Here is a 27,645-nt window from a genome sequence, read left to right on the forward strand (position 1 = left end):
AATTAAGTTATTTGTAAATTAGATGTAAGAGTAGAGATAAAAGTAGATATAAGTAAAGATTGTAAGAGTTTGTGTAAGGTGTGGGAACGCTCCTGCAAAAGCGCCTTCAATCCCTCAGGGGAAGAATAAAGAAAAATAAATTCTTGACGGCAATCGGAGCCTGTGCGGATGACATGCACAAAATTAATAAATTAAAATGAGATCTTAAATCAAACTCATTTATTAAATTCTAAACGTTTCGACCCACTTCGGGTCTTCTTCAGTAGCTGCAAAATACAAAGAAACAAAAATAAAAGATGATTGGTACAATCAGAAAATTATAAAACTCGTATACATACAATCCGCAAATAAATTAAATATCATTCTCCTCCCTATTCAAACCGTCCGGCCGTCGGAGTGTCTCCCTAACGGTGATCATCGTCAGGAAGGAAGCAGAGCAGTGACTCCCTTACCAACACTAATCAACATAGTATAAATTAAACGTATAAAATTCACAAGAATTATAAATTAAAAACCGGGAAGAACACTCACCCCGACAGCAAAAACAGAGAGAAGACGATGCTACACGTGACACATCACTCTAACGACTGTGCGGTATTCTACCTCGACACAGTCGATACATATATACGCAAAAAAAAACAAATATAAAAATAAAATATGAAAATAAAAATAAAAACAACTAATACTTATCGGCACTCATGTCAAAGGTCTAACGAAAAAATCCGGTTATGTATAATCACAAAGCTAGATTTTGGTAAATTTTTCAATTGACAGATCAAAATTCTCGTTTAATTTGTCGGTGTCGCTATGTAAATTTAAACTATTCTTCTGACGCTTTATGTGGATCATTTCGGATATCAAACGTTTACCTAAAAAAGGCTCCTCGTCCAAGATTTTTACATCCTCCCAATTAAATTCATGGTTCAATAATCTATGTTCCGATATGACTGATAATTGTGACGCGTTTCTTTTTATGTTGCTGCGATGTTCTTTCATCCTAGTTTTCAACAATCTACCCGTCTGCCCTACATACGACGCATCACAATCCATACAATCAATTTTATAAACTACATTATTATGGAGTTCCCTTGGTAACTTATTCTTGTATACTTTGATGAATTTAATTTATTAATTTTGTGCATGTCATCCGCACAGGCTCCGATTGCCGTCAAGAATTTATTTTTATTGTAACACAATAATTCGAGCCGAGATTAACAGGTTTTTTTATATTGAAGAATAAAGAATTGAATTGAATATATATATATATATACTTTGTATATATATTTATATCATCTAATTTCTATTTTTTTAACCTTTATACTTTTTATTCAAAATATTACGAAAAATAAATAATCGATTTACATAAAAAAAATTAAAATAGCTTCTACATTTAAAAAAAAACGAAGTTGATATTTAAATTTTTGAAACTTTTTCAGTTACAAAAAAAACTTTTTCAGTTACAAAATAAAAAAAGTTATGTAGTAATTTTTTCCAAATCAAACAATTTTTTATGCAAAATATAATTTAAAAGTTATTCAAGTATACAAGTTAAATACTGCATTATATACTTAACAATTTATTTTATAAATTATTATTACTTAATATTATATTTTTCGTTTTTTTTCTCTTTCTTTTTCCTCTTTCTTTTTAGTTTATTCTTTATCTTCTTAGACTTTAAGTAAAACGCTCTTTTTTCTCTCCGCTTTATTTCTCTTCTTTTTTTATCTACCACTGTAATCTTATTTACAGTAGGCTTATTTGCACATATTTTCTTCAACTATATAAATAAAACATTTACATATATATATTGGTAGCGCACTTGCCGTTCGCGGCAGGCACTCCGAAGAGAAAGTGATGTTATTATAGTAGGACGAGGGACAGTGAGCTGGATGATAAATCACACGCGTGGTTAACGAAACGATAACTCTTTAATCTATATTTCGCACTTTTCACAATCGCTTGCGTCTATCCCAAAGTCGCACGACAGAAGAAGGAAGCGAATTCCTTCTCTCCGTGATTCACTGATCAGGGGGAGAAGGGAGGGGGGCGCGTCGGCACGAAAACTGCCGAATTGCGAGCGCAAGACGATACCTTACGCGCTGTGTACAAAGGTCCTCTAGGAGATCCTTAAGGACACGTATACAATGCGTTCGCGGCAATATTCCACGCGAACATTCCGCTCGCCATCGCTCGAAGTATTAAGTTCGAGCGATTGATACAGCAATGATAAATTGACTCGATATGATCACAATAATTAAGAGGGTTGCGTACATGAAACCCGAGAATGAAAGAACTTAAAAATTATAAATTCTCCGATAATACCTTTAGAATGACTGTAAAATTAAAATTGCACATTTGAATTAAATCTAAAACTAAAAGGAAAACAATAATATGATATAATTTCGGAACTAGAATACGCGCAGGATTCAAAGATTCAACGCGGTGACTATCGCAAATCAGAAACATCGCGCGTACAATTCGCAAACTAAACTCGTTTAAAATAGTTACACTCAAAAAGTTCGCATATCTTGAAGCTAATACACCGCCATGAATGACTCGAATTGACTAAAATTGGAGATGGTCTTTTCGTGCACTGGCAGCAAGATGAGGTTATTGGATTGCACCAACTCCGAAGCCGATGTGCGAATGGTGGCGACTCTCGTCAGTCCATTCTGTTCAGGATGAAGTCGCACCACTCTGGCCAACAGCCACTTCGTCGGAGGGGCCAGCTTGTCCTTGAAGAGGACCAAGTCGCCCACCTGAAGCTGTCGATTTGGCTTGAGCCATTTGGACCGCTGTTGCAGCTGAGCCAGGTACTCCGCCAGGTACCTCCAGCGCTGCCAGAAGTGATTCCTCATGAGCTGCAGCGGACGCCATCCGGAACATTGTTGCCCCGGCTGATTGATCTCCGTGAAAGATTCCGGGGGAGCAACGAGGAGCCTCCCGATGATGAACTGTCCGGGCGTCAATGCTGAGGCGTTGTTCGGATCCGAGCTGAGCGCGCTGATCGGCCGGGAGTTAAGACAGGCCTTTGTGCTGGCCAGCACGGTAGACAGCTGCTTGTACGTGAGCTTAGAGTTGCCAATGATTCTGTAAAGATGACGCTTTATCGACCTGACGTTGGACTCCCAGATGCCCCCAAAGCTTAGAGCTCGAGGGGAGATGTATCGCCACTCCACTCCATCCGACGTCACGGCAGCCGCTACGGCCTGACCGGTGGCGGAGGTCTCCGAAAAGAGTCTATGTAGCTCGGCCTCGCTGCCCTTAAAGGTGATGCCGTTGTCAGAGTAAATGACCTGACAGAGTCCACGCCGGGCGGTGAAGCGACGATATGCCGCCAGGAACGCGTCAGTCGTCAGATCAGAGACCAGCTCCAGATGAATGGTCTTGACGACGAGGCACACGAACACTGCCACGTATCCCTTAGAGGTCTTCTGCCCTCGCCCAGATGAGGCCTTTACGCAGAAGTAGCCGGCGAAGTCGACTCCAAAGTGCGCAAATGGCAGAGCCGGTTTGGCTCGGATGGCCGGCAGCGGCGCCATTTGCTGCTCGAGGGTGATGGCGTTGTGACGAGTGCACCTGACGCAATTTCGTACAATGCGCCGAATGATGGTATTGGCACGCAGGATCCAATATTTCTGCAACAGATAATTGTGCACCAAACGGTAGTTCCCATGTAACGTAGATATGTGGGTTCTGCGTATAAGTAGGACGGTGACGTGATGATCTTAGGGAGGATGATCGGATGCTTTTCGGATTCCGAGAGGAAGGAATTCTGGAGCCTGCCACCGACACGGAGCAGACCTTGAGTGTCGACGAAGAGTAGGAGTTTACGAAGGGGACTGTTGACACGGACCCCCCCCCCCTTTGAGGCAAGGCTCTGGAACTCCTCCGAAAAGGTCTCCATCTGCACCAACCTGAGAAGCGTCACCAATCCGAAAGATAACTCCCGCAAGAACAGAAGGCCCTTGCGGCGATCAGATTTCGCTAGCTTTGAGTTTAATCGCCAGCGATGTACGTAGGCAAGAATCGCGCTCATCTTGTCAAAAGACGAGAACTTTTGCAGCCAGTCGAAAAATGGTAGGTCCGGTTGCGCCAGCCAAACGTTGTTTAGGCTGCGCAACTCCAACTTCGTGGCTTCGAGGATAGGCCTGGAGGGCCATTCGGCCTGCGGTCGTGTCAGCCACTCAGGTCCTCTCCACCCGATCCCGAATCCCTGCAGCTGCCGGGAAGAGCATCCTCTGGTTGCCAGGTTCGCGGAATTGTGAGCCGATCTGACGTGGCGCCAAGCAGCAGTGGGTAAGAAAATGGCGATCTCGCTGACCCGGTTCGCCACGTATGCCTTCCATTTTAATGGATGCGATTGTAGCCACGACAGGACTACTTGAGAGTCTCATCAGCAGTGAATCTGCGTCGGTTGAGCTTCCAGTTGCGGCAGAGTGCAGACGATCAGCTGCGCAAGAAGAGAAGCTCCACATAGCTCGAGTTCGGGAAGGCTAACAACCTTTAGAGGTGCGACCTTTAATTTGGCCATCAACAGCCGAGACCGTGATGCTGCTGGTACCACGACGTAGATGGCTGCTGCGAACGCGCGCTCGGAGGCGTCGCAGAAACCGTGAAGATGCCACTCCGTTGATCCAGTGGTACCCAGCCAGCGTGGAATCTCAATTGCCTTCAGATCCGCCAATTCCGTCCGATACGTGAGCCAAGACTGTTCAAGGTCGCCTGTGACCTGAGCGTCCCAGTCTGCACCCTGAAGCCACAGGATCTGCAGAAGCAACTTCGCCCGTATGACCACTAGAGAGACCCAGCGTACCGGATCAAACAGCGTCGCAATTTGAGAGAGAATTGTGCGTTTCGTCACTGCAGAAGGTGAGGACGGAAGTCGCACTTCGAAATTGAAGACGTCCGTGTGGGGTAGCCACTTCAAGCCCAGAGTTGAGACCGTGTCGATCTCAGTGAGCCTTCGGTGATATAGCGGCTCAGCTGTGCCGAGAAGGTCGGCGTGGTTTGCAGCCCATTTGTCTACCGCCATTCCTGTTGAGGACAGGATGCCAACAAGCTCAGACTTAGCAGCTGCTGCCTCTTCGAGTGTGTCTTCCCCAGCCAAAAAATCGTCGACATAGCGATTTTTTGGAGCAGCTTGGACCCTCGTGAAAAGCGATGCGCCTCCGCCTCGGCAAGATCCAACAGGCAGGCGTTGGCGTGGAAAGGGGCCGAGGCCGTGCCGTACGTTACCGTGCGCAGGCGGTACGCAAGCAACGGCGTCTCGGGTGAGAACCTCCAGAAGATGCGCTGCCAGTCCAGATCCTGCAAGTGGATCAACATCTGCCGGAACATTTTCACCACGTCACAGGTGAACGCGTATTAAAGGAAGCATTATCTCAACAACACGACTACAAGGTTCTCCTGCAACTTGGGGCCAGCATGAAGCCTGGAATTGAGAAAGACTCTCAGGGCGTCCTTCTGAGAGCCATTAAAAACGAATCGGATTTTGTCACAATCCTTCTTGGAAACAGGATGATGTGGCAGATAGTAGACTTGGTTGGCTTCCAGCTCGCTCTCTGGCACCGCCTGCATATGGCCGAGGTCGAGGTACTCGCGCATGAAGGCAAAGTATGCGGCCGCGACGTCGGGTTGTTTGGCAAATCAACGCTCGAGGCGCTTCATACAGCGCAGTAGTATCGATGCCAACAAATCGAGGGGTTTCGAAGAAGGAAAGCGGTAGAACGTAATGACCTTCCTCGTTACGAAAGGATGACTTTTTGAAGTGGTCCCAGCACTCCTGGTCGTCAGGCGCCAGCCGATGCACACGCGGAAGCTCTTCGGCTTCCCAGAACCTGGCCACGGCCTTAGTAAGCTCGTGGTCGACGGAGATGTGATGCACGGACGTCGCGTCACTGCGATCGTCGACCGGCCCAGCACTGCCCAAGAGGACCCAACCGAAGACAGTCTCTTGTGCTACCGGAGCTTGAAGAGGATTGGCAGCCCTTCTAATTCCAGGCAGTATCGTGGCGCCGAAAACTGCCGAGCTGAGAATGCAGTTTACTCTGCTGGGCGACCCGAAATAAGGGTCGGCTAGATGAAGGCCGTCTCCAAGGCTCCATCTCTCCTGAGGCTTGACCCGCCTCCTGGGCACCAGATTGGAGACCCTCTTCAACACCAGAGCTGAGAAATTGAGAGAAAAGTCAGTATTGCGTTGCGATTTCAGAGTGAGTTCCACTCGACTCTGAGCAACGGCGTTTGTAGTGCCGCCCGTGCCATTGACAATGACGTGAACGGGGTTGCGCTTCAAGTTGAGCGCCCGGACAACGTAGTCCGAAACAATGCATTGCTCTGCCAAGAATCCAGAAGCACACGCGCAGTTAGAGACACCCCGGTCTCAGATTGCAATGTGACCACGGCCGTAGCTAGAAGCTGATTCGTGCCGCAGAACTCGCTGAAGATCTGAGGTGTGCTGGATGTGACCACATGCGCTGTGGTTTTTCCTGAGAATTCGGAGAGGTGTTGCGTTGTAGATCCGGAAGGCTGCCCGTCCTGATAAAGTCGCGTGTAATGCAGACCCGCGCACACGAGACAACGTCTTTGAGATTTGCAGTCGTCGACCTTGTGATGACTGCTGAAGCAATTCGTACATAGACCCTTGCTGACAACAAGGTGCTTTTGTTTGCCCTGCGAGAGAGAGGCAAAGCTTTTGCACTTGCTGACGAAATGCGATCCTTGGCAATGAGCGCAGGACACAGAGTCTGATGATCTCGACTTTGAGCCTGACTTTGAAGGTGAGACCGTCGTGTGAACCGCGGTGCTCTTCCCCTTCGGTTGCTTATTAGATGAGCTTCCTTGTTGGCTGCTGGAAAATTTGATCTTGGAATCAGCTGACGCCTGAGATATTGCCTCGATTTTGTTCAAGGTCTGAATCCGATTTTCAAGAAATTTCTTGAAAAGGTCGAATTTCGGGAAGAATCCATCCTGAATGGTCTCGATTTGCTTTGCCCAGTTCATGTGTGAGGCAGGAGCTAACTTGGACTCAATGCATTGGATGAACACCATGTCCCAGTGCTCAACGTTGATGCTCTCGTTCGTCGTATTGAGAAGGTTACTCAAATGCGCGTTTGTCTCCTTGGCCGACGAAAGCAGCACGAGCAACGCATTGAAATGAGTAGAGAATCTCAGAAAGATGTTGTCGTACCGACTGCAGAGCGACTCCCAGGCAGTGATACAATTATCTCCCGTGACCTCTAGTCCTCTGAGTTTGCCTTTAGCATCTCCTTTCAGTGAGTTGAGAAGATGCTGAAATTTAATAACCGCGCTTATGTTTGGCTCATTTAAAACAAGTGATTGAAATTTACTCTTAAAACTCTGCCAGTCTCTCTGAGTCCCGTCGAATTTCGGAAGCTTGACGCGTTCAAGCGGAAAAAGCGAAGCTAAAAGTGCAGCGCTTGATACTGTTCTAACGGGCAATACAGGCATCGTCTTCGCGGCAATGCGCTCGGTTAGCCACGACTTAGTCGACAGATAGGCCGTCATCCCGGACTCATACAGATTGTCCTTGAAGTACGTGAGGCCTTTGAGTTCCTCAGCATACGGATAGAGCTGGTAATCTCTTGCCTGAAAGCCGCTCCAATAACCTTCAAGGAAGCGATCCCGAGTTTGATAGTCGCTCAGCGTCGTGTCCTTCGCTGCCTTTTGCTTGGAAGTATTCGCCTGAAAATTGGCGATCAGATCGTGATCGCGCTTCGATCGTGACTTCCGCCTTGTCGATCGGCATGATGAGAACGGCGAGCGCGCAACAACAAAAAAGTTACGGCGCGTGTTGTTTTGCGCGCTTTTCGAGTAAAAATAAGAGAGAAAGAAAAAGCCGATGAGAGTTCGAACGCGAGTAAATAATGCGAACTAAGAAGAAGAGATAGTAAATACCGCACGAGCGTCCGTTGGTCGCGAGAGAACACGAGCCGTGGCGAGTGCGAGTGAGCGTCCAATACAGGGCACGCTGTAGCATGCACGTTCGCGTGCGTGCGACCGAGAACGCTGCTTGCCGGAGCGTCTGGTTGTAAGAGAGAGCGCGCGATAGATCTCCTACCGTGAGTGTACGAGCGAGACACCTGTGTGAGACAGACGGATGCGTGAGACGTAGATGCCGGTAACGTCCCTCACCGCGCCGATCCCCTCTTCTCGAACTCGCGCAGCTGTTGGTTGCGGGGGAGAGGGGGTGCTGTACTCGGGGACGATGTTCACGTTCCGCCGTCTTCTCGTATGTTCCGGGCTCGTTTCCGCCTTGGAATATGACGCCTCGATGCCACGGATTCGTCTGCGCGGGGATATGTTCACTGCACTCGCGGTAACACAGCGGGTGGGCGAGAGCAAAAACTCTGGAAATCGACTCCTGGTGCTCAGCACGGTCACGTCCTCGCGGAGTCTTCTGCGCGGATGCGTCTAAGCACTTGGAAGTTCACGTCCACACGCGTACTAATGCTAAAATGTTCACAGGATAGACGGAATATCCGTCGGAAAGCCGTTCAGATCCAAGATGGCTCCTAAAACCACGTGTCGAGTCACCGGCCTTTTCCTCGTCCTTGCTCCGAATTCCAAAGCCGTTGGAGATCTGGCTCGAAGGACCAAAAATTATGATAGCGCACTTGCCGTTCGCGGCAGGCACTCCGAAGAGAAAGTGACGTTATTATAGTAAGACGAAAGACAGTGAGCTGGATAATAAATCACACGCGTGGTTAACGAAACGATAACTCTTTAAAGTACACAAGGATAAGTTACCAAGAGAACTCCATAACAATGTAGTTTACAAAATTGATTGTATGAATTGTGATGCGTCGTACGTAGGGCAGACGGGTAGATTATTAAAAACTAGGACGGAAGAACACCGTAACAATATAAAAAGAAACGCGTCACAATTATCAGTTATATCGGAGCATAGATTGCTGAATCATGATTTTAATTGGGAGGATATAAAAGTCTTGGACGAAGAGCTTTTTTTGGGCAAACGTTTGATATCGGAAATGATCCACATAAAACGTCAGAGGAATAGTATAAATTTACACAGCGACACCGATAAATTAAATAATATGTTTGATTCTTTAATTGAAAAATTGACCAAAATCTAGCTCTGTGATCATGTATATCTGTGTTTTGTTAGACCTTCGATATGAGCGCCGATAAGTTTTAGGTGTTTTTATTTTATATTTTATTTTTATTTTTATTTTTTGGGTTTTTTTGCGTATATATGTATCGATTGTGCCGAGGTAGAATACCGCACAGTCGTCAAAGTGATGTGTCACGTGTAGCATTGTCTTCTCTTTGTTTTTACTGCCGGGGTGAGTGATCTCTCCGATTTTTAAATTTTAATTCTTGTGATTTTTCTATGTCTAATTTATACAATGTTGTTGTGACTTTGATTAGTGTTGGTAAGGGAGTCACTTATATGCTCTGCTTCCTTCCTGACGATGGTCACCGTTAGGGAGACACTCCGGCCGGACAGTGTGAATAGGGAGGAAAATAACATTTAATTTGTTTTGCGGATTGTATGTATATGAGGTTTATATTTTTATAATTGTAAAGACTATCTTTGATTTCTTGAATTTTTTGTATGTTGTAGCTACTGAAGAAGACCCGAAGTGGGTCGAAACGTTTAGAATTTAATAAATGAGTTTTATTTGAGATCTCATTTCAATTTATTAATTTTGTGCATGACATCCGCACAGGCTCCGATTGCCGTCTATATTTCATTTTTATTGTAACACAATAATTCGAGCCAAGATCAAAAGTTTTTATTTTGATAACTCTTTAATCTATATTTCGCACTTTTCACAATCGCTTGCGTCTATCCCGAAGTCGCACGACAGAAGAAGGAAGCGAATTCCTTCTCTCCGCGATTCACTGATCGGGGGGTGAAGGGGGGGGGGCGCGTCGGCACGAAAACTGCCGAATCGCGAGCGCGAGACGATACCTTACGCGCTGTGTACAGAGGTCCTCTAGGAGATCTTTAAGGACACGTATACAATGCGTTCGCGGCAATATTCCACGCGAACAATATAAAATACATATTAATTATATAATAATAAATATAATATATTTATGAGTTATTAAACAATATTTACCTAATATTATTTTCCTTCTTTTTCCTTCGTCCTCTTTCTTTTTTTCTTCTTTTCCTAAAATCTTTTTTTCTCTTTTCCTTTTCCTATAGGCCTCCTTTTCTCTTTCTCTCTTTTTTTCTTCTTCTCTGTCAATCTCTGTCACTCTGTTTTTTTTATTAATTTATACATTTATTTATTTTTATAAATTTGCTATATACACACATACACACACAATCATATTCCTAAATCATGGTTATAAATAAAATGTTTTACAAACTAAGAATTTTAGTTTTTATAAGACGCTATATAAAATAATAAAAAAAAAATAAATAAATAAATAAATAATAAATAATAATAAATAAATAAACAATGGAGAATATAAAATAAGGAATAGAATTATATAAATATACAAAGCAATAGAAAAATATATACAACACATACACATTATATTATATAATAATATACATATTTTTCTCTGTGTATTTTCTTCTTTTACTCTTCTTTGTCTTCTTTTTAATTTTTTCTTTAAACTTTTACACAAAATTATTGCATATACTATCATCAGTCTGACAATTTGACAGTCTCATAACACAAGTGAAGCATAGGCACAACCTATATTGTGTAGGTTTCAACTTCGTCATTCCATCAATTGGATTAGGACGTTTAAATATGGGATATATAAAAGAAAATTAAAATTAACACAAATAAATGACTCTTTATTAATAATCAGTCTTGTTCATCAGTCAATTAAAAGATTTTTTTTCTTACATCTATTATCACCATTAATATTTACGTATCATTAATCAACATTTAAGTATATATTATCGAAACATAAATTATTATTTTTATAAAACATAAATTATTATTTTTATAAAACATAAATTATATTATATGTAAGTTTTTATATTAATTTGTTACATTTTGAGAACATTTTGTTACATTTTGAAAAATTAAAAAAACGAAATAGATTTCTCTACTATTTAAGAGCATAAGTAAAGTAAAAAAATTAAAAAATGTAGATTTTTTTAACAATGTTTTCTCTTTTGTAGATTAAATTTTTTCTTACATCCGTTATCACCGTTATATGTAAATACCATTAATCAATGTTTACAGAATAAATCCCTCTACTATTCAAGAGCATGGGTGGCAAGATTTTTTTAACTATTTCTTCTCTTTCGTAGACTAGAATATCATTCTTATCAGGCCATTTCCATCTATTTTGTATACCCATACCACCCATTGCCATTGTTTTTATTTTAAACTTTGGTCCTTCTTCAATATCGAGTACTAGCCCTGGGAATTTCTCACCCTCAAAGAGAATTACTACATAATCACCTTTGGTTATTTCTGTAGTATTCACATCAGTCATATTTTTGGCATTTTCATCTTTATTCCCATTTGATTTTTTCTTACCCTTAGCTTTCGATTTCGATAGTTTTTCATCCTTTTCATTTTTTAGTCTTATGTGATATCCCATAAACTCATCAGCAACAGCTACTGATGGAGTTATTTTACGTTTAACTTTTCCAGATTTAGTTGTTGAAACTGGGGTGTCTGACCAAAAAAGCGCATTTTTGAACGGAGATGGAAATATTTTTTTTTGAGTAATCAGTGTTTGTTTATAAAAATTTTCAAAGTTGTCATTTTCATCTCGTTGCTCTCTTAGGTTGGAGATCGGTGAATTATCCAATTGTCCGAAAATCTGTACATTATCTGCACAGCTTGTTTTTGGTGTCGAAATCATAACTGAACCATTTGCATTTACGTCTAAGTCGATTACATCGTTTGCAGTGAAATTCTCATCAAGTTCAAGGGCGGAAAAATTTATATTTGCCTCAAGTGTTATATTATGATTTTCTTGATTTTCCGAAAGACTCATAGTTTGCAGTGATGAGTCCGGTATGTTTTTTTAAATTTCTAACCATAAATTAAAAAGACCCTCATCTTTCGGTTGGCCATTTCATTGAGTCTTTTCACATCTCTTGAACTCTTGTAATCTTTCGACTCCTATCATATTTTCAATGAATGACAGATTTGAGTGAATATCTTCTTCATTTTTTTCTCTTGGCTCTAATTTTTCACTTTCTGTTTTTTCTGAATCATCGGCTATAGTTTTTAATAGTTTTTCAAAAGGCACTGCATTTACATTGAATGGATATAATCCACAAATCTTAAAGCCATTGCGTATTGTTTCTGGTTTAGCTGTTCTTTGCAAACATTTGTTAACTAAACCTGAAAAATCCTCTCTTTTCAGGCGATCACCGTTATTATTGATTCGCCATTCATAAATTATTTTTTTCCACTCGTTCTTAAGGGGGTGAAACAGAGATACATCCATAGGCTGCAGAAGATGCGTTGCATTTGGTATCAAGCCGATTAAAATAATGCCCTTTTCTCTGCAAAATGTACTTAGATGCAAAGAAAAATGGGATGAGTGCTCATCAAGGAACATGACAACAGGAAATTTAACGTTATTTTGTTGCAAATATGGATAAAAAATATTTGTTATGTATTCATAAAATGCCTCGCATGTCATCCAACCTGAGTCGGTCCTCCCTATTCCCCAATTTTTAGGCATTTTTGCAACAATATTCTGTAGCATGCGTTTGTATGGGAACAGAGTTAATGGTGGTATTAAACATCCAGTAGCTGATGCTCCAATAAGAACTGTCAGGCATTCCTTTTCATCATTAGTTGTTCTATTATAAATCTGCTTAGATCTTTTTTTAGCAAGAATAAATTTATTTTTTGGACAAAGGTAAAAAGCTGTTTCATCGCAATTAAAAATACGACTCGGGTCAGTTAAAACTTGGTTGAGATCATATTCTTCAACAAAGTTCTTGATTTTTGCCAATTTCGAACTTCTTTTTCATTTATGTTTGCTCTAGCCGTCGACAAATTTTGAGGTACTCTTTTGGATATGTTTTTGTGACGATTTAAAAAACTTTCATACCATCGGCGCCCTGGAATTCCATCCTTGAAGCAATTGCTTTGTCCATTCTCTGCCATGTATTTGGAAACACTGTATAAGAGTTGATCTTTTGTTACTGGAAATCCTTGCTTTCCCAGTTCGATTATCCAATTAGTAAAAACTTTTTCCTTATCTTGTGTCAATATAGTAGGAGCTCCGACTGATCGTTGATGTCGTCCAAATTTTTTATCTTGAAGCGTAGTTCTGGGAATGCCAAATGCTTTCGAAGCGCTACGTACGGACATCCCTTTACTAATTTGCTGTAAAGCTAGTTTTATGTTTTGCTCGTTGTAATTCATATTTTGTTTAGGTTTTTTTTTCGATTTGGGACTTCTTCCGTTCCTCCATCTTCAAAACTTCTATAAAAATGAGATACAGGTATAAATAAAAAAATAAACGTAGCAATTAAGTTAATTAAATTTATTGTAGTAAAATCAGTTTAATTATTTGTCATATTAAGTAAAATAAAAAATGTACGGCATAATAGTTGAGTTTATTTAACACTGACAGAAAAATTACTTAATATAAAAAAATATTTATTTGAGGGGTACTAATCACACATTTATTTGTATTAAAAATTTAAAGTTTACAATTAAATAAAATTAAATATGAATTTTTAATACAAATAAATGTGTGATTAATACCTTTTGAATAAATACATTTTTATATTAAGTAACTTTTTCTGTCTGTGTATTTTTGTCGAGTGACGAAATAAGGGACACATCATTTAAGTTGGATATAATATTGTCATTCAATATTATTTCTTTTCCACGTTAATAAGAAGGACAAATAATAATTGTCGGTAGTATTCAAGGATAGAATAAGTGAACGCTGGCATGAAATGACGTTTGTTTGTTCTTTTTTTAGACTTTTATTAAGAAAATGTATTTGACGAAGTTATATCCACTCGAGTAAAAACTACAATATACCTAATTCCGTCATACCGAATTGACATCTCAAAAATTAAAGATAACTTTGATAAAACGCAAGATAATTTTATGACGAAATTTAATCTTAGTATTGTAAACTCTATTCGCGCTTTTGAAAAAATTATGTTAAACAATTAAAATATTTTTTACACATGTAAAAACTTACAATTACTTCGTAAGCATTTTCACTTAATTTCGTCAGTGTGATAAAATAAGAGACACGAGACAATTTAAGGACACATAATTTCGTCACTCACTTTATTTAAATAAATAATGTAAAAAGTTGAATAAAAATTTTTTCTATATTTAATCCAAACTTAATTTATGTAAAATCATGAACATAAAACTAAATTTACTTACCAATCGAAATTTATAATCTTGAGACACGTCTGCTTGTAACTAAATCTTGTGCGTGACTGCCACTACTCACAAGGGAAGTTCGGCAAGTGTAAAATTCAAAAACATCTGAAACTTTGTATAAGTTTAGAGTAGATGAACCTAATCACGAAACAATTTTTTTTAGCTGCTAATATTCGGTTTTAGGGGTGCAGCATCCCCTTAAATAAAATCGGTGTTTACGTTTTCAAGCGAATATCGCCGAAATAATGAGAAATATAAAAAAATGTTTTCAGCAAAAGTTTTATGGTTTCGAAAGCTCTTTATAATGGCATGATCATATTTTGCAAAAATGTTTAATTTTTCAAAATACCCCCACCACGTATCTTTTTTTTCATATTTAAATTTTTCTTGCAACTAAAATTAAAGTTTATTTCACGCCAAATTCAACCATATATAATAAAGTTGCGATCCGTAAACGTGTTTTTGAGAAATAAACTGAAAACATCCTTACAGGGTATGCTGTCAATTTTATCGGCCCGCTAATTTTGGCTATGACTTCTCTTTCTCCCCTTCTCTCTGTAATTTTTCGCAATACAAGATAACGATGAAACAGATGTTCGTAATAAATCTAATCACGTAACTGATTTTTGTATATTACACATTTTATAAATAATATAGTAGTTTTTACAAAAATAAGATATTATTTATTCTATATAATTGTTACAATAATGGTATTGTTCAAAGAAGTGTTCAAAACAGAAGTATTTTTTGCACCATGCACAACGTATAAAAGCCATTTTATCACAAATGCTACATTTCGGTATATGTTTTTCTTCTTTAAAATAACAGTAATTGATTGGATTTTCAAACTTTTCAGGCCGTGTTGATAAATAGCCACTTTTATACCAACTATATTCAAATAAATTTCGAAATCTTGGAGAAGAAAGTTGATTGTGTGCCAAAGACTGTAATTTTATAATGTTATTGCGTAAATGTAAATTTATATCGTAATTATTTAAAATAACATTATCAGAGAAGCTTCGAATAAAATTTTTCCAAATTCTAAAGCCAAAAACATCTAAAGGTTGTATAGAACTTGTACCAAAAGACAAACAAGTAAATATTTTAACAATACCAAAAAAAACAACTGCTTTTATACAACCTTTAGATGTTTGAATTAAAATTGACAGCATACCCTGTAAGGATGTTTTCAGTTTATTTCTCAAAAACACGTTTACGGATCGCAACTTTATTATATATGGTTGAATTTGGCGTGAAATAAACTTTAATTTTAATTTTAGTTGCAAGAAAAATTTAAATATTAAAAAAAAAAGATACGTGGTGGGGGTATTTTGAAAAATTAAACATTTTTGCAAAATATGATCATGCCATTATAAAGAGCTTTCGAAACCATAAAACTTTTGCTGGAAACATTTTTTTATATTTCTCATTATTTCGGCGATATTCGCTTGAAAACGTAAACACCGATTTTATTTAAGGGGATGCTGCACCCCTAAAACCGAATATCAGCAGCTAAAAAAAATTGTTTCGTGATTAGGTTCATCTACTCTAAACTTATACAAAGTTTCAGATTTTTTTGAATTTTACACTTGCCGAACTTCCCTTGTCAGTAGCGCCGCGGCAACGCCGCGTTAGGATAAACATATATATTCTTCTTTATTATACGTCTTTCGGTTTAAAATTTCTGTATTGAGACGATAAAGTGTTCAAATCGTTTCAAATCGGGAAATATAGTCGACATGTGCGAAATTGCTTAATTTATTTAATTTTAAGAAGTCCTGACGAAATTATATCCGCTGACAAAGTTATAGTCATTTATCTTACTGTATAATTTATTCATTAAATATTTTATTGTTCTTAATTTTGTGGCGATTATATCGACACACAAGAATAATTATACAAAACGTGAAAAACGCTCGCGCGAATACAGACATACGGACATATACGTGGGAAAACAAAATACACGAGATAGACAGACAAAAGACAATGTGTGTTAATCGGCTGATATCGTTTGCTGAACGAGCGCGGTATTTGGTGAGCAAAGAATGGTAGGTGTAGTAACGAAGGCTTCTTGGGTTTTCGGATACTTCTTTTATTTTTTGTCACTGGACGGTGACTATGGTGCCGTTTCTCAGCACCTGATCGTCTTTTGCTCGTTCTTCTCTCAACGGGGTCGGAATAAACACCGTAGCGCGGAGATATGCAACTTGTGCGGGAATCGGTTGACGCGCCTTACGATGAATTCAGAGCGAAGAGTTTCAATATGATTTGACAGGTTTGACAGGGCTTGTTATTGCTTAGACGGCAGAAAGCTGACTCATCTCGGAAACGGGCGTCAAATCGCGTGAACCTGCTGGTTTCCGAGAAAAGTAAGGGAATTAACGACAATAAGAGCGCGGGCAGGTTTTGTTATGTTTTCCACCGATGAGCTGTGTGCTCGCGCGCGCAAACAATACGAAAGTCAAAGCAAGCAATAGTCGCAGAGACGATTCCAAAACAGACAAGAACGGTTTTAAACAAAACAATAAAAATAAAGATTTAGAAAGATCGGGAAGGTCGCAATAACGTTAAAAAAAATAACGTTAGAGAGACTCGACTGCCGAGCGCGAGCGTGTGCGGACGTGCGAACTGATAACGAAAAGATTGTAGCCCGTGGATTTTTGTACTCGGTGAACCTTACAAATTATATTATTTTATAACTATATTAGGCTCTCTCTTCATTTCACACCACACACACCCACACACTAACTTAAGTGGTGACCCCGACGCGATCGCGCGGATTATCAAGTACAGTGAGATAGTGTGCAATGGTGGTGACACGGGACGAGAAACCGAACGCTCCGCTGGTAGAGCCGGAAGCACGAGTGCTTGAGCAGCCGTGATTCCACGGGATGCCGTTGAATTTGCTCGGGATACAGCCGGCGAAATTTGAGCAGCCACCAGGGTATTTTTTGCTCGCCCCTGAGGTGAATTGCGTGAACATGCGGATGCCGGAATTCACGTCGTCGGATCCTGAACTCTGGTTCAGCATCGTCGACCGGAGTTTCCAAGCCTCCAGAGTTACGGTCGACGCGACGAAGTTTGACTACGCGTTGACAGCCATCGGGCTGCGCTAAACGATCGAAGTGCGCAATGTGATAACAAATCCGCCCGCGGATCGTGCGTACGAAACATTAAAATCGGAGCTAATTAAACGGCTCAGTTTATCGGAGAAGCATAAGACTCGGAGGCTCCTCGAGCACGAAGAGATCGGAAATCGGAAGCCGTCGCAGTTCTTGCAGCCTTGCTGGGAATGGGCGATCAGGTTTTGCGGACGATTTGGCTGAGTCAGCTGCCGGCTTACATTCAGCCGCATATAGTAACGCAAACGGAGGACACGCCAGAACAGTTGGCGGATATCGCGGACGCGATAGTCGAGGCGACCCGGGCGCCGCTGTTCCACGTGGCGGAGGCGACGAGATTCGCGGCGCCTCAGGGTCAGAACGCGAGTGATCCTGCGTCTCTGAAAACGAGATTCAAGGTGCGGCTGGCGCAGATGCGGCTGACGATGCAGCAGGAGATTGCGGAGCAAATGACGGCGATTCGCAAGTCGATTGAGGCGATCGGCAGTGAGCGCTACCGAGGAAATCGCGATAATGACCGACGTCATCCGCGTTCGCGTTTACGCCCTTGTGCACGATCGGAAGGTCGCGGTTTGCCGGCCAGCGGAATGTGTTGGTATCACTGGCAATTCGGGGCGGACGCTAGACAGTGCAGAGCATCCTGCTCAATGCAGCAGGGAAACGCGGGAGCCGGTTGCTAGTGGCGGCGAGCGACTTAGGCCATGGTACGCGACGCCTATTTGTGACCGACGCGAGGACAAAGGTGACGTTTTTGATTTACACGGGTGCAGATTTCTGCGTGTATCCTCGGAAGATGGTTCGAGGCCCACGACAGAGATCAACCAACGAACTTTCAGCCGCCAACGGCACACCGATTTTCACATACGGGACAGAGACAGTGCAGTTAAATTTTGGATTGCGGCGAGCGTTTTTGTGGCGGTTCGTAATCGCGGACATCTCGAAGCCGATAATCGGCGCCGATTTTTTCGCGCATTACGGGCTGCTAGTGGATTATCGCGTCTGGTCGATCAAGTGACAAGCTTAACTGCGCGTGGACGTTGCATCCGGTGTGATGCACCCAGTGTAAAGACGATCACGAGAGAGACGCAGTACTACCGATTGTTGGAACAGTACGCGGACATCGCGAGGCCGGACGGGCGTCCGGGAGTCACGATTCATGCCACGCGGCATTATATAGAAACGACACTGGGACCACCCGTCGCATGCAGACCGCGGAGACTCGCTCCGGATCGATTGGCGGCGGCAAAAAGAGAATTCCGCAAGATAATGAAAGCCGGGGTCGCGCGACCTTCGAACAGCTGTTGGTCGGCTCCCCTGCACATGGTGCCAAAGAAAGGCGAAGAATGGCGATCTTGTGGAGACTACAGGGCGCTAAACGCACGAACGATCCCGGATCGCTACCCGGTGCGACACATCCAGGATTTCGCGCAGGCTCTTGCCGGGAGGAGAATTTTCACGACGCTGGATTTGGTCTGCGCATACCATCAAATTTCGGTGGCAGAGAGAGACGTGCCGAAGACGGCGATCACCACGCCGTTTGGCATGTACGAATTTTCGTACGTCGTTCGGATTACGTAACGCGCACAGACATTCCAGCGCTTTATAAACGAGGTTCTGCGCGATTTCGAGTTTTGCTACGCCTATATCGATGACATCCTCGTCGCGTCATCATCGGAAAAAGAACATTGCGAACATCTGCGAGTGTTGTTTGAGCGCCTGCGAGAGTACGGGGTCATAATCAACCCCGCGAAATGTATATTCGGACAGAGTAAAGTGGAATTCCTCGGATACAAGATTTCCGAAGGAGGAACTCGCCCGCTGCCGGCGCGGGTGAAGGCAATACTGGCGATGCAGCCGCCGAGGACGGCGAAGGAACTCTGGAGATACTTGGGCATGGTGAACTTTTACAAGAGATTCATGCCCAAAGCCGCCAAAATGCTAACGCCATTGAACGACCTCCTGTAAGGCAATATAAAAGGAAAAGCGACGATATCGTGGACGGCGCAGGCTTAGCGGGCATTCGAGGCATCGAAGAAAAATTTAGCCCAAGCTGCACTTTTGAAACACCCCAGGATAAACGCGGAGCTCGCTTTGTTTACTGACGTGTCCGAACAAAGCATCGGCGCAATGTTACAATAACGAGGCAGTGACGGCTGGGAACCGTTGGCGTTTTTCTCAAAAAGACTAAGCCCAGTCGAATCAAAATACAGCGCGTTCAATCGAGCTGTTGGCAATTTACCTGGCGGTCAAGAACTTTTGGCACATGGTGAAAGCACGCACGTTCACGCTATATACCGATCACAAGCTGATAGTCTACGCGTTTCGCCAGAAGCCCGAGAAGAGCACGCCGCGTCAGTTCCGTTATCTGGACTACATCGGGCAATTCACTACCGACATTCGGCACGTGGCGGGCGTGGAAAACGTCGTGGCTGACGCGCTATCGAGGATCGAGGAGCTCAGTTCCCCCTTGGATTACGCCGCGTTGGCGGAATCGCAGGAGAAGGACGAGGAAGTTGAGAAATGCCTGCGGCGGGAGTCCGAGCTGAAACTCAGCAGGTTAAAGATTACCGGAAGCGGAATAGGAATTTATTGCGACACGGCAACGACAACACCACGATCGTTCCTGACAAGGCCTTTTCGTCGGGCCGCATTCGACTTGGTGCATAATTTGACGCACCCAGGAATAAAGGCGACGGGCAAGCTCGTGGCACAGCGCTACGTGTGGCCGTCTATGAACGCCGACTGCCGTGACTGGGCTCAAGCATGTGTGCCCTGCCAACGGTCAAAAGTGTCGTGACACGTGTCGGCACCGCTCGGAATAATTGCTGCTCCATCCAGCAGATTCAAACATATCCACCTGGACATCATTTTAATGCCATTCTCGGAGGGCAAACGGTATTGTCTGACGTGTGTGGATCGTTTTACACAATGGCCGGCCGTTATGAGACTAGGAGGCAGAAACGGTCGCGAGAGCTTTCTACGAGGGGTGGATCTGTTCATTTGGGGCGTCTCTTCGGGTTACGATGGACCAGGGGCGCCAGTTCAAGTCCAGGCTTTTCCGGCGGTTGAGCGAGCTCACGGGACCGCAACACCTACAAACGACAGCATATCATCCGCAGGCGAACGGAATGATCGAACGATTTCACCGACAGCTCAAAGCGGCGATTAAATGCCAGCAGAACGACCGCTGGACCGAGGTGCTGCCGACGGTGTTGATCGGGATCCGAGCAGCCTGGAACGATGACATGCGGACGACCTGCGACCGAGATGGTATATGGCAAAACATTGAGGATCCCGGGGCAGTTCCTGAATCAGCGACCGATGGAGGACGAGGATGACGCCGCCGACTTTGTCGGAAAGCTGCGAGAGCATTTTGAAAAAATGCGACCCGAGGATGGGACTCGGCACGGAGAACGACGACCATTCGTCTACAAAGACTTGGCGACGGCCGAGTAGGTATTCGTGCGACACAACGGGCCGAGGACGATGTTGCAGGCGCCGTATGAGGGACCATATGCGGTCGTCAGCCGCAGTGAGAAAATCTTTGTTGTGAGCATGCACGGCAAAGAGAAAACGGTCTCGATAGATCAGTTAAAACCTGCTTATATTTTACAGCACGAAGCAGAGAACAGCAGCTCGGCAGAGTCGGCGACACAGAACCGAGAGAGTGCGGTCGACGGATGGGGAACACGCAAGGACACGGAGATGCCGCGTCGAGAAGACAGGACGACGACGAGAGCGGGAAGAAAAGTCCGTTTTCCGGGTCGTTTCCAGGCGGGCTTGTGACACCGGAGAGCCAGGACGTGGATCGCGAGGCCCCCGAGTAATCGCCGCGAAAGCAAAGAAAATAGAATTATACGTATTTTTCGCGATTTTTGATGTTTTTTTGTTTTCTATTAACCTGTATATAACGTTTAATTGCGAGTGACATGCGAATATATAACGCACGACGAAAGTACGAAACGGGTTATACATATAAATAAAAATTGTTGCGAATTATAGCATGATAAAATGCACGCCGATATTGTGCTATCAGCATATAGCACTGGCGGGGTAGTACTGTAGCAATTATATCGACACACAGAAATAATTATACGAAACGTGAAAAACGCTCGCGCGATTTCAGACATACGGACATATACGCGGAGAAACAAAATACACGAGACAGACAGACAAAAGACAAGAACGGTTTTAAACAAGACAATAAAAATAAAGATTTAGAAAGATCGGGAAGGTCGCAATAATGTTAAAAAAAAATAACGTTAGAGAGACTCGACTGCCGAGCGCGAGCGTGTGCGGACGTGCGAACTGATAACGAAAAGATTGTAGCCCGTGGATTTTTGTACTCGGTGAACCTTACAAATTATATTATTTTATTACTATATTAGGCTCTCTATTTTACACTACACACACCCACACACTAATTTAAATTTAATTTCATTAACAATTATTTCTTTATTTACTTATGATCATAATTATTTGATTTTTTATAGAAATTAATAATTTTATATGTATTTATTATATATGTATAGAAATAAATTTAAAAAAAAATATTTTTTTATTTTATATAATTCAAGTCTTAGTCTCTCTTTTTCTTATTTTTCCATTAATTATTAATAATTTTTTCTTAATAAATAATCAAAATATTTTAATTCTTAATTTTTACTTATTGTTAGCAATAATTTTAAAGCTTGGAATTTCTCCCTTCTATTTATGAATAATTTATTTATCATCTTTTATACCTTGAAAAATTTTATTTATTTTTTTAACAATTCAAAAAATTATCCCATTTCGCAATATGCGAAAGAAAATATTTCTCGAATTAAAATTAATTTATGAATTTTTTATTAATTATTTTATCTACATATATTCCTATTTTTAAAATAATTAATATCTTAAATTTTAAAATTCTTTTAATGTATTTATCCATTAATCAATCAAGCTGAATACTTATATTAATTTTCTTTAAAAAATTATTTTGATTATCTTATATATTTATTTATAGAATTATTTTATTAATAATTTTAATCTACTTTAATTACTTTAAATTTTCATTTAACTTTGTGGTGATTGTATAATCTCACGAAATATTTACGGCGCCTGGCGCGTGGCCGCTGCGCGTAGTTCAGCGCAGCGCCGCTGCGCGGCGCACGCCGAGTTAACTCACCCGTGAGTGAGATACACGCGGGTCGCTATATACACCGCGCGCGCTTGGTACCAAGAATGTCCGCTAGGCTGCACGCCGAGATATTTTTCCGTAGGCGAAAAGCCACCCACGGGTAAGTAATATAAGTACGGCCCCCTGCGAAGACAGTATCGAGAAAGTTTTTGCGCATTTACGCTGAAGAGATCTCCGGCGCATCGGACGCTTACTTCCCCCACAAAGATCGGATAACCAACAACGACGGCGGAAAAGGAGAACGTTTCTCCTTCTGGAGGAGAAGAGATTAGGTTTGTTCTTCTTGCTTACACGTAAAGTGTATAGTGTACACTTTTACTCCGTCCACTTTTTGGGAGTGGGGGTAACGTCGTGTAAATTCAGTGTAAAGTGTAGGTTTTTCAACGAGAACGCCGAAGTGTAACATCAAGTGTTTATAAATACGACAGCTATTTGTGCATGGTGTTCATGTTTAAAGTTTTAATGAAAAAGTGGAATTTTATTGTTTAAAATTTATTATTGGTTATATTGTTACAATTATCACAAAATGATGAATGAAATAAATGTAGAAATTCTTAATCACATTTTGGAGTCGGAGTCTGAATCTGATTTGTCATCTGATGAAGAGAATTTTGACGAGATTGTTCCTGAATCACTTGTTTTATTTGCTGCAAATAATGGTAAGATAGTTAAATAATTTTTTACTTACTACATGTGAGTACATTTAACCACTGTTTAAAGTAATTTAACCTATGTAATCTAACCTCAAAACATTGTTTTTTAGATGAAGACATTGGACAATTATTAGAGCCAGTATTAGGAGTTGTTCAAAGAGTACATCACGTAAAAATTCTAAATTATATTGAAAATGTTGTACATTTATACACTGAGAGTGATTTTATAATGCACTTTCGCTTATCACGAGAAGTGACCAATGAATTGATCAATCGTTTTGCAGCATCTCAAATTTTTTTGGCATTACAAGGTTAATTATATCATAATTGAGTTCCACATACATTAATATTATTTATAAATAACATATTTTAGTTGCATAATTTTATGAATATAATATCTTATTATATCTATGTATGTTATCACAGCTTATGCAGGCTACGAGCCTATTTCTCCAGAGAAACATATCATAAGTTTTCTTTGGTACATTGGACATGAAAGCAGTGGCTATCGGGATGTAGCAAATAGATATGGGATTACCATAAGTGCGCTGTACAATGTTATATCCCGGGTCACAAATTTTTTAATATCTCTCACCAAATGTCATCAGATTTTCTACAATGCAAGAGAGAGAAGCCATTAAAGAACATTTTCTACAGATTTCCTGGAGTAATAGGTATATTTTAAAAGTACTATTTTTATACATATAGAATTTCGATTATTTCATTACTAAATAATTCATTATTACAGGTGCCATAGATGGATCGCACATTCGAATTGACAAACCAATAGAAGACAAAGATTTGTACATAAATAGGAAACAATTTTTTTCCATTCAGTTACAAGGCATTGTGAACCACGAACAAAAGTTTATGAATGTGTTTACCCTGGATCGGTTCATGATGCAAGAATTTTTAGGGAATCGCCTGTGTACAATAGACTGAATGAACTTTGTGGAGGTTTGTGACGTAATTTTTTTTATATTAAAATAATATCAAAATGTATATTTGGATGCTATTGTAAAGAAACTTAGTGTACAATCTTTTACTGAACCAATTTTTTTAATTTGCAGAAGATGGATACTTGCTTGGAGATAGTGCGTATTCCTGTTTACAACGGTTGATTGTTCCGTATAGAGATAACGGACATTTAACACGAGCTCAAATCAATTTTAACCAAAGATTGAGTTCATGTCAAGTTATTATCGAAAATGCATTTGGTAATCTGAAACAGCGATTTCGTCAATTGTACCATTTTAAGTTACGAGACATTGTTCGAATGGTTCAGGTTGTGCATGCATGTTGTGTTTTGCACAATATGGCGAATGCTAATGATTTACAGTTATTTAAACCACCTCCCAATGAAAATCAACCTGATCCTGATGCTGTAAATGCACTGATTAATATAGTTGGAGATAATGCAATACCGCAGGATAATCAACAGGGACGAGAACTTAGAGACGAAATATGTAGACAACTCGCAGCACAATAAATGTCTCAATTATTGTACATTCTATTTAAATAAGAATTATGTAAATTTATCTTTTAAAGGCCTTATATATTATATCATTTGTGAATTATAAATAATAAATGTGTTTTCAATAAAAATCCTTATTTTATATTAATATAAAAATTAATATGAAATAAGGATTTTTATTGAATTAATTGTCTTTAAATATCTAATTGTATTCTTTATTAAATATAAAAATTATTTTATTAAACTGTTCCATTAAATTAACAATAAACAATAAACAATAAACTTCACAAATATAATACAAAGCTGTTTTCAACACTGTACAAGAAATGTGGAAACGCATAAGTGACGAGATGAAAAACTAAGGATATGACGTGACTGCAATACAAGTGGAAAATAAATGGAATAAAATATTATAATCGTCGGCTAAATTTACTGAAAAGAAGAGTCGCCACGTCACACTGGTTAATTTTTTTTAAATGAATTTAAAAATTCTATCAATAAATTATTTTTTTCTTCCAATAAGTCGTTTCTTTGTTGTCTTTGTTGTATAGTTTCCTTTCTGTGGTTTTCTATTGCGGTCAAATGTTCTTGTCTATCTTTTATTGATTTATAGGTTTCCAGGATTTGTGATAACATTTTATCTTGATTTTCATGGCGTTTTTCGAGTGTCTTCCTGTATTCTTGCATCTCTTCTTGGCACTGTTGCAATGCCTTTGCCGTTGTTCCAGTAGCGATTCTTTTTTTAGCAACAGCGACGAGGTTGGCATTTTCAGGTACGGTTACTACTTCACTTTCATCAGCCACAGGCATATCTTCAAGTTCCTCTCTTCTTTCTACGTTTGATGTGGTTGGTAATACAGTTGTTGTCGATACTGGCATTAAAATTGGCGCACTAAAGTTAAAAAATAAAATTAATTTTCAAAAATTAATGATAATATATGAAAATATATGAACAATTTTTAAAATATGCAATAATAAATATACTTAAATCACAATTCATAGATGATATTAGTATTTACGAAACAAACCTGTTATTCAATAAAGTCCTGGGATCTGATATACTATTTCGGACCATTACTCCTATTTCCGGACCCGCCACAGCAAGTGGAACTATTTTGTGGCTCTTTCCCAAAATTTCTGTCAGTTCCCTGTAAAAGCATGTAAGTAAAAATAAAGCATCAATTTATTATGATTTATTATTATTTCAATTTTAGCTATACGTACGTTTGGTAACTACAGGTAATCCGCCCTCTTCCTGTCTTATTATTATTGGAAATAACTTTTTTATATTGTCTTTCTAAAGTCTTCCATTTATTTTCCACTTGTATAGGAGTCACGTCGTATCCGGAGTTTCTCATCTCGTCGCTTATACGCTTCCACATTTTTTTAAAATTTTTAATTCTTCTAGAACCAACTAATTCTTTCTTTTTCTTGTAGAGTGATAAAAATAATTTGGTATTCGCATTATTCCATGTAAAAATTTCAAAATTGTGTTGAATGACGTTTGACTCCTGATTTTCTTGATTGGAAATGTTAGTGTTTAGTGTGTCTATTGTTCTGTGTGTAGATGTTAATACTATTAAAACTTTTTCGTTATCCACAGTACATGTAATGGGTGGACCATTCAAATCTATTTCGAAAGTGTGTATTTTAAAAGTTAGCCTACCTACAAATTAACATGATACACATGTAAATAAAACAATTAAAAATGTATACATACAATTAACAAAACACATAATTAAATAAAACAATTAAAAATGTATACATACTGTCGGTTTGGCATGTTATGTAACTTTCCTCATCAATAATTATTGATTCATCGGCATTTCGAAATACTGTTGCCGTTTTAGGCACTTGTACGACTTCTTCCATTGTAAAAAATAAAATTAGGAAGCAATCGTGGGAAACTATAACCTTTTAGTGTAACTTTACACTGCGTACACCACCTCTCAGGCTTGTGTAAAACCAGTGTAAAATTCGTCATAAAAGTGTGATCCACTTTTCAAGACGAACAGCGTGTAATCCAGTGTAATCACACAACTCTACGTCATTTTCGACAAGAAGAACGCCAAAGTGTACACTTTACACGATAGTGTACGAAGTGTAAGCAAGAAGAACAAACCTATTATCGCCCGATAACGGACTCGGCCAACGCCTCTGCATCTCTTGGCGAGGAAAAACTCCGGCCCTCCAAGCTAGGACCTTGGCGCACTCTCGCCTTCGCTTGGCGTTCTCTCGCCTACGCTCGGCGCCTTCCCGCCTACATCGAGCGCCTCCTCGCCCATCTCGAATGCACCCTCGCTTCATGACGCTTCCCCGCCTTCTTCTAGCGCTCGACACCACCAGGTCGGCGCACTTCGCCATCATCCCGGCGTTTTCTCGCCTCTGTCTGGCGCTCCACGCCTCTTCTCCGGCGCTCCACGCCACGGCACAGGCGTCCTCCGCCCAAGCTCCGGCGATCCTTGCCTAAGTTCTGGCACTCCATGCCATTCCTCAGGCGCTCTCCGCCATATCAAAGGCGACCCCCGCCAAGGATCTAGCGCTTCCCGTCTCGACTCCGGCGCAACTTCACCGACGCCCGGCGCTGTACGCCACGGCCCTATAGAGCCTACACCTCCCAGGGGAAAACTACTCCTCCTGGACGACGTGCCGCAACTCAAACCTTGATCCGACGCCCGGTGCCCCAAGAAGCCTGGCCACAGTATATACAGTAGCGCTACTCTCCTGATTTTATGAGGCCCAAAACGGAGTGCGCATGAGCGAAATAGATAAGATGGCTCTGATTGGCCTGTACTGTCACGTGATCTTCTTTCTCACATTCTCTGTTTGTTGCTCTCTTTCTATTTAAATGACCGTTGCAATATTTCCT

The 27,645-nt window shown here is 40.9% G+C and overlaps 4 protein-coding genes and 1 pseudogene across 4 annotated transcripts; 1 reads left to right on the top strand and 4 right to left on the bottom strand.

Moving 5' to 3' along the window:
• Positions 1–2,534: 2,534 nt before the first annotated feature.
• Positions 2,535–4,039, bottom strand: LOC114933334 (uncharacterized). The gene is made up of 2 exons (XM_085489044.1): positions 3,794–4,039; positions 2,535–3,638 (listed from the first exon to the last, which is right to left on the bottom strand). The coding sequence occupies exons 1-2, from the start codon at positions 4,037–4,039 to the stop codon at positions 2,535–2,537; spliced, it is 1,350 nt and encodes a 449-aa protein (XP_085345170.1).
• Positions 4,040–4,396: 357 nt separating this feature from the next.
• LOC146724827 (uncharacterized) lies at positions 4,397–11,967 on the bottom strand. The gene is made up of 4 exons (XM_085489049.1): positions 11,413–11,967; positions 6,360–7,704; positions 5,740–6,168; positions 4,397–5,328 (listed from the first exon to the last, which is right to left on the bottom strand). Exons 1-4 carry the CDS (start codon positions 11,965–11,967, stop codon positions 4,397–4,399), a joined length of 3,261 nt encoding a protein of 1,086 aa, XP_085345175.1.
• Positions 11,968–12,048: 81 nt separating this feature from the next.
• On the bottom strand, positions 12,049–13,407 carry LOC146724828 (uncharacterized; annotated as a pseudogene).
• A 6,326-nt stretch (positions 13,408–19,733) lies between these two features.
• Positions 19,734–20,267, top strand: LOC146724829 (uncharacterized). The gene has a single exon (XM_085489059.1). It carries the CDS (start codon positions 19,734–19,736, stop codon positions 20,265–20,267), a length of 534 nt encoding a protein of 177 aa, XP_085345185.1.
• Positions 20,268–24,796: 4,529 nt separating this feature from the next.
• LOC146724830 (uncharacterized) lies at positions 24,797–26,158 on the bottom strand. Its single transcript, XM_085489069.1, has 4 exons — positions 26,001–26,158; positions 25,805–25,924; positions 25,411–25,668; positions 24,797–24,812 (listed from the first exon to the last, which is right to left on the bottom strand). Exons 1-4 carry the CDS (start codon positions 26,156–26,158, stop codon positions 24,797–24,799), a joined length of 552 nt encoding a protein of 183 aa, XP_085345195.1.
• Positions 26,159–27,645: the final 1,487 nt, after the last annotated feature.

This window comes from Nylanderia fulva, unplaced genomic scaffold, assembly GCF_048542155.1.
Source record: "Nylanderia fulva isolate GAGA-0341 unplaced genomic scaffold, ASM4854215v1 Scaffold114, whole genome shotgun sequence".
NCBI lineage: Eukaryota > Metazoa > Arthropoda > Insecta > Hymenoptera > Formicidae > Nylanderia > Nylanderia fulva.

Excerpts from the sequence above, each read along its gene's own strand:
- LOC146724827 (XM_085489049.1), bottom strand. The coding sequence starts at position 11,967 with ATGAGTCTTTCGGAAAATCAAGAAAATCATAATATAACACTTGAGGCA. Across the intron at positions 7,705-11,412 it reads TAACCAAAGGTGATTATGTA|GCGAATACTTCCAAGCAAAA; the intron begins GTAATTCTCTTT and ends GCCAATTTTCAG. Across the intron at positions 5,329-5,739 it reads ATCCTTTCGTAACGAGGAAG|ATGTTGATCCACTTGCAGGA; the intron begins GTCATTACGTTC and ends ATGTTCCGGCAG.
- LOC146724830 (XM_085489069.1), bottom strand. The coding sequence starts at position 26,158 with ATGTGGAAGCGTATAAGCGACGAGATGAGAAACTCCGGATACGACGTG. Across the intron at positions 25,925-26,000 it reads ATTACCTGTAGTTACCAAAC|GGAACTGACAGAAATTTTGG; the intron begins GTACGTATAGCT and ends ATGCTTTTACAG. Across the intron at positions 25,669-25,804 it reads AGGACTTTATTGAATAACAG|TGCGCCAATTTTAATGCCAG; the intron begins GTTTGTTTCGTA and ends TTTTAACTTTAG.
- LOC114933334 (XM_085489044.1), bottom strand. The coding sequence starts at position 4,039 with ATGAGCGCGATTCTTGCCTACGTACATCGCTGGCGATTAAACTCAAAG. Across the intron at positions 3,639-3,793 it reads ACACTCAAGGTCTGCTCCGT|AAATATTGGATCCTGCGTGC; the intron begins GTCGGTGGCAGG and ends TATCTGTTGCAG.
- LOC146724829 (XM_085489059.1), top strand. The coding sequence starts at position 19,734 with ATGGTGAAAGCACGCACGTTCACGCTATATACCGATCACAAGCTGATA.